The sequence below is a fragment of the Monopterus albus genome, unplaced genomic scaffold (assembly GCF_001952655.1).
Source record: "Monopterus albus unplaced genomic scaffold, M_albus_1.0 scaffold105.1, whole genome shotgun sequence".
NCBI classification, from domain to species: Eukaryota; Metazoa; Chordata; class Actinopteri; order Synbranchiformes; family Synbranchidae; genus Monopterus; species Monopterus albus.
This window is the reverse complement of record NW_018127985.1, coordinates 2,875,621-2,882,176: the sequence shown is the minus strand read 5'-3', so window position 1 is coordinate 2,882,176 and position 6,556 is coordinate 2,875,621. Positions and strand designations below refer to the sequence as shown.

The 6,556-nt window shown below is 38.1% G+C and overlaps 1 protein-coding gene across 1 annotated transcript in view; it reads left to right on the top strand.

Moving 5' to 3' along the window:
* The window catches only part of hs3st2 (heparan sulfate (glucosamine) 3-O-sulfotransferase 2), a 19,417-nt gene extending 15,850 nt beyond the window's left edge, over positions 1 to 3,567 (top strand). The window contains exon 2 of the mRNA XM_020610243.1: positions 2,284 to 3,567. Coding sequence (XP_020465899.1) covers positions 2,284 to 2,902 — 619 coding nt within the window. The 3' untranslated portion in view covers positions 2,903 to 3,567. The remainder of the gene's footprint in view (positions 1 to 2,283) is intronic.
* Positions 3,568 to 6,556: the final 2,989 nt, after the last annotated feature.

Below are 6,556 nucleotides of genomic sequence, written 5' to 3'. Positions count from 1 at the left end.
TCTGGGAGTGAAAACATAACATGTGTAACACTAAAAAACTCAGTCACCACATATTGCAATTTCCTCTGGACAGGGACACTGGGTTTTGCATTCTGTATCCAAACAAAAACAAAAAAACGCAAGGGAAAAGATTTCCACTGCAAAATCTCCTCTTACAGAATACAATAGCCTTTATTATCATTGTGTTACGCAAAACACAACCAAATGTAAGTGCCACTTCAGTGGTGCCATAAGTTAAATAAATAAACATCCTTACTCATGCTCTGGTATATGTGTGAACATGCTGTACACAAGTGTATAGTCGACATTAGGCAGTTGTATATATGCTATTTTACAGTAACTTTTCACTCTAGGTTTTCACAATGTCAGCACAGTTTTGTGATATAGTTGTGAACCAACATGTACACAATCATCTACATTATCTTCATCTCTGACAGATAACAAAGACAGTTTCTGCACCTACTGGAAAACACCTGCAAGTTTTCTAGTGTGTAGCAAAGCTGTTTGCTTGAAAAGATGCTGTTCTCATAAAAGATAAGGCACTCAAGCCAGCAACTCGGGATTCATAAATAAAGCTAAATGGATCAATATTTCCAAGACTTTAGAGGTAACCTATGGCTACCTCTGCCTAGACAGAGAACGCTTTGATAAAGGTTAGATTTTAATCAAAGCCTTCCCCCAGTAATAATAAAGAAAGTGTGGTATTTAATCATCAGAACTATGTGGAAATCTAGAAACTGATTCACCTGCTTTGTAATAGAGAATTCTAGGTACTATATCTTGTGTAATCATAAAAGCAAACGATCATTTCAGTAGTACCACTTTGGAGTTATTCTTCCCAAACTGCAGTGCTATTGTGCTGACAATACAATAGAGTCACTTTTCTATTTACTAAAAGAAACAAAGTTTGGATGATCTAAGAATTGTTGCTGAGGCATTCACTGTCTCAGCAGCCAACACCAGATGCCCATTAATCAACTTTTATTGAACCAAAGAGCCAAAGCAGAATGACGTATTACACTGGGAAGAAAAACTCACATGACAGATATGACAAATAGAAACATTTGCCAGTAGTTTGCAAAGCCATTATCTTGGCAGCATGATGATGATAATTATGATGCATGTTTTTGTTGTACAAGCTGTCCTGTCACCAGTGAATCTCCCGCTTCTTCCCACCACCCAAAGACATGCAGCTTAGGTTGATGGGTGACTCTAAATTGGCCATAGGAGTGAGTGTGGGTGTCTATCTCTAAGTGTCAACCCTGTAACAGACTGGCGACCTGTCCAGGCCCAGCCTATCTACAGTGTCAGTTGGGACTGGCTCCTGTAATTAAAGTCGTAGTTTAACTACATTTTACAATAGCTTACTGGTAGTTCAGCTGCATTCATATTTGTGTAGTGCCTGAAGTAGTTAAATTACAATTTTGTCATTATTTGGTACAGCTCCTGTAATTACAAAGGCGAAAAGTCTTCATAAAGTTCAACACCGGTGTCCCACCCAGTGCTGTGTGTGAGCAGCTCTTCAGATAAGTACCTTTTTAGTGCCAAAAGGAGCCACCTTTTGGATAAGAACTATGAGACACTGCTCATTTGTCATATAAACAAGAGGTTCTGCTCTGGGAAGTAATAGTAAAACACTGGTCCATTTACACCAGTGTTTAAGTTGTTCATAAGGTCCAAAAGGTGTAGACTGTTTTAGTTGTTAAGTTCGTACAAGTCAGATGTTGCCATCTGATAAGTAACAACAGGCTCAAAGATGCACTTTAAAATATTATTGTGAAAAGCCAAGGTGGGATTGTTTGTGGGTGCCTCAGGTTTTTGCTCGTGTGCGAGTTTTCTTTTATTATGTTATAGTTTTGTATCACATCTACGTTGTCAATTTGATCATTTTAATGATAGTTTGAATGATTTTTTTTCTAATTAACCAAACTACAGAGTTTTGCTGCAGTTTAACTTCTTCCAGCGTGAGGTAATTGATATCTTGCAGTTACATTTTCAAAGTAGTTTCCTCAACACTGCCCACTATTATAAATAACATAACAAGGACAGACATCACTCTGCTGCATTAAGAATACTTTTAATATAAGCTAATTTTGCTGTTAACACACACACCCTGTGCAGTACTTTTTTGGATTACTATTGGGAATGTTTCTATTACTGAACCAAAACTTCCCTCTGACATCTACTGTAGATTATTAAAACACAGAAGGCATGTGGAAATTTTCCTGCACAGAAAAGTAACAGTTCTTGCTGATTCATCCATTCTTTTGTTTCTCTCCCTAGGGGGCTAATGCCACGAACGTTAGACAGCCAGATCACATTAGAGAAGACTCCAAGCTACTTTGTCACCAGAGAGGCACCTAGACGCATCTCCACCATGTCCCATGAGACTAAGCTGATTGTTGTGGTGCGTAACCCAGTCACAAGAGCCATCTCTGACTACACACAGACTCTTTCCAAGAAGCCTGACATCCCTACATTTGAAGAACTGGCGTTTAAAAACAGAAGTCTGGGTCTCGTAGACACTTCCTGGAATGCCATTCGGATTGGGATGTATATTCTGCACCTAGAGAACTGGCTGCAGTACTTTCGTCTGTCGCAGATGCACTTTGTGAGCGGGGAGCGGCTGATCACGGATCCAGCAGGGGAAATGGGTCGTGTTCAAGACTTTTTAGGACTGAAACGAATAATCACAGACAAGCATTTCTACTTCAATCGAACCAAAGGTTTCCCTTGTCTGAAGAAGCCGGAGAGCAGCAGCCAGCCGCGCTGCCTCGGCAAATCCAAGGGTAGGACTCACGTACAGATCAACCAGGAGGTCATAGAGCAGCTACAGGAGTTTTATAGGCCGTTTAATATCAAATTCTATGAAACTGTGGGACAAGACTTCAAGTGGGATTGAGAGCGCCATATCAACACAGTGTTGTTTTTAAAATGGCTACCTCTAGAGATGTTAAAATATAAATGAGGGTATCTTCAACAGAATGTACATGTTTATTGAATTAAAGTATGTGCAAAGTGACATGATTAATATAAAATAAAGGACACATCAGACATTATCATAAATGGTTTCACATCATGCTGGGCCATTATAGTGAAAAGTGCCATTTGAAAGATATATTTCCTTTACTGTACACAGAACCTATGAATTTATCACCAGACAACCAGTATTAAATCACAAACCAGTTCATTAATCAGCAGCCATCATAATGCCTATATTAAAAACATTGCTTGAATATTCATGACCCATTTTTATTTATTCATCATGTCCACACAGAATTAATCACTAGCTTTACAGTTGAAATGAGCTCTCAACCTGAAGTTGCAGCAAAATGTCAAATGGATAATACAATCAGCCTGTCCATTATTCTGCATTGAAATTTATCTTGTTGTTGAAAAAAGCTCCTAGGCAACCATGACTAATTTACTGAATAAATGTACTGAAACTGAAAAGAAAAACAAAAACTGTATTAAGACAGATTCTATAACACTGATACTGAACACTGAATTCTACTTCAGTTTTTTTCTGTGTTAGTATTTCTATTGTGATCATCAAAATAAAAGGAATCAGAAAATTCAAGCATCTTTTTTTGCCTATACAAATATCTAGCATGTAGTAATGGTGTCTAACAGAGTATAATTAGCTGTGTGGGTAAATTGTAAGGGCTACAACTGCAGACAAACTTCATGTAATTTTGGAATTCATCTACACATTCAACCTGCTTACATCTCCGAATACGTAACAGAGTACTAAGAAGTTTGCATTGAGCCTGTTTTAAGATAAAACGCTCCATACCAAGTGCTGTCATGCATGTCATTGATCTCATTAACTTTCAAGATACCTCTTTTTGATGGATTTGATCACACTCCTCCCTTGAAAGGGGTCTCCGTGCTAAGCAGCTAGATTAACCTCCCGAGTTTGCACCCTGAATCCAATCAGACTTATCATTAATCATTTCCTGTGAAACCTCCAAAAGTCACAACACAAATGAATAAGGAAAGTGCAGAGAACCAGTGAGTCCTTGAGAAAAGCAGTAATAATGCAATAAAATGGCAAGTTAGTAATGTGCAAATTTATGCTGGATATATCTGTTTTGTGAAATGTTTTAGGTTTAATGTTAAACGATCTGGCTCTGAGATCCCGACATTCTCCTTAAACCAGTCCTTTGAACTGTTTTGGTTGTAATGACAAACAGAATTTGAAAATCTAAATGGCAAAACCTGAACATATCTGAGATTAAACAAAGGCTACATGAAGTGAAGAACTGACAAGCTTTTAATTTGAACAGTGTTTAGTGAAGCCCCAACTAGGCTTAAACTAAATATTGTACTGAAAATGTGTAACAGCTATGTTGTACTACTTTGCTTATGGTGAAACAGTATTTGATTTATTTAACATTTTTGTGATTTCTATAGATGTATCACTTAACGCCCCACCTCAGGGTTGTGAATCAAACAGTCCTGTCCAGTCACACTCAGAGTGTGACCTTCCATATCAAGGAATTGAGATAGTCCCCTGCACTCCAGCTCTGCTCCTCCAGTATATGTCCATTGGCCAAGCAGAATTTAAGCTGTCATTTGTGATCTTCTTCATTAATTTTTGATTAACCTGTCATGCTGTCTGTGACTGCCTGCTGCTTTGTGAGCCATCAGCAGACATGCCAGTTTAGCAGTAAGCTCAACTTTATCTCAGCTCAGTTAATTATAACTCTGTAATGCTTAGGGCTTGGTGACATGGCACGAAGAAAAGACTCCCACACTGCTGCCACTATAAAGAATAATTTAATGTGTTATCTGTTGTGCATGTGGCTACTTTACATGGGACTTCTGATGAGGAACATGAGGTGAATTTTGGGGGAACATTCATGCCTGTATAGTGCAGGGCACTTTGCTGAAGGAAAACTGGCAGCTTTCAAATAGCTTTTTTTCTTGAAAGCTTGGAGTTCATTAAATTTTTATGCTATCTTGCAGCATCAAAAGCAGCCTATTCCTGCAGTATCTCACATGCAGTTGTAGCAATGAAAGCACAGTATTCAATGATGTATATAATTTATTAACTCATCATTACAAAAGAACAGTGGGTAACTAAAAGTTGTCTGACCATTCTAACCTTCAGAGAAAATACCAAAGATGTTGTTGCAAATGTCATGAACTTTGAAAGACTGAGGTAAAATACACCTCTGCCACTAATCAGAAATGTCTAACAGTACACAAAAATATCACTTTCCACCAATTCCATTTATTTTCTTTTTTTAACATAACAAAATGAAATAATGAGGACTCATTCAAATAGTATGGGATTTGCAGTTGCAAACTCCAAGGCTGCAGAGGTCTTTTATATCTCCTGCCTTGAAAACTTATTGAAATTCAACTGACACGCCAACCCTGAAACTTCACACACTTTACAAGCTTGGCTCTATAATCTCTGTATTGTGGGGACAACTTTGAAAGAAAAAGAGCTGCAAATGTGCTGTGCCCCAGAAAACAAAGGGGAAAAAAATTGGTTTATTGCACATAATGTACTGAGTATACTGCTATTTCTTTTCTGATGTCACTTGAAAAATCCAGAAATAATATGAACAGGTCTCTGGCTGGTTTCTGACTGGAATGTGCAGTTTCTTCCATTTGAGGGACAGTGTTGAAGTATTTATACCAAGATGTCTCCTTGTCTCTCCTAATGAGCTAAAGCAATTGAGGATAATGAAGATGTTCTTTTTCTCCAGTGGACAACGTTACGAGGAGACTTCACTTTAGACGTTTTGAAACTTGGCAGCCAAAAACACCTCCAGAGGAAATCTTGTTAAATACTAAAATGGCATGCAAGCTGACCTCTACCTGCATCTGTGTACCTTTAGAATATGTCATCATTCCTCTAGGCTTTTCCAGAAACATGCTCTATCACCAAGTATCATACTTAAAGCTGTTCCTCTAATTTAAAAAGATGCACAAGAAAGAATGTATTTCCTCTGCAGGTGTTTGTTGGTATTTTCTCAGAATGTTTCTGCAATGCTGCTGCTACATGCTTGATGTAGTAAAATGGACAAGGGCTGTGTATCACTAATGAAAGGTTTTCTGTTAAAGAAACCATATATTCTTTGGGAAAAAATGAGTAACAGTTACAAATACACACCTACTGTATGTACAAACACACACTTTACTTGCCAGTGACAAAACCTTTCCCCTCACCTCATTTCCTCTGGTCTGTTCAACATGTGCTACTGGCCTTACCTTCAGAAAGGTCAAGTGCAGAATGGGTCTCCAAGCACACAGTCAACTAATTAAGCAGTAGTGCTGGAAGATGCGTACCAGCTCCTGAGATACCACAGTGGTCGGTAGCCACCCTGAGGGATAATGAACATATTGTTTCACAAGCAAGCAAGGCAGGGATTTGCATTAGACTGTTCTCATTCAAAATATAAAAGAATGTCGTACTATGGCAGAAGCAAAAAAAAAAAGAAGAAAAAGCCAATGTATGGTGAGAAAAGGTGTCCAATTTTTACTTTCTATATCTATATTAGCACTTTTGCATTTTGATTTTGGACAGGAAAATAAAGCT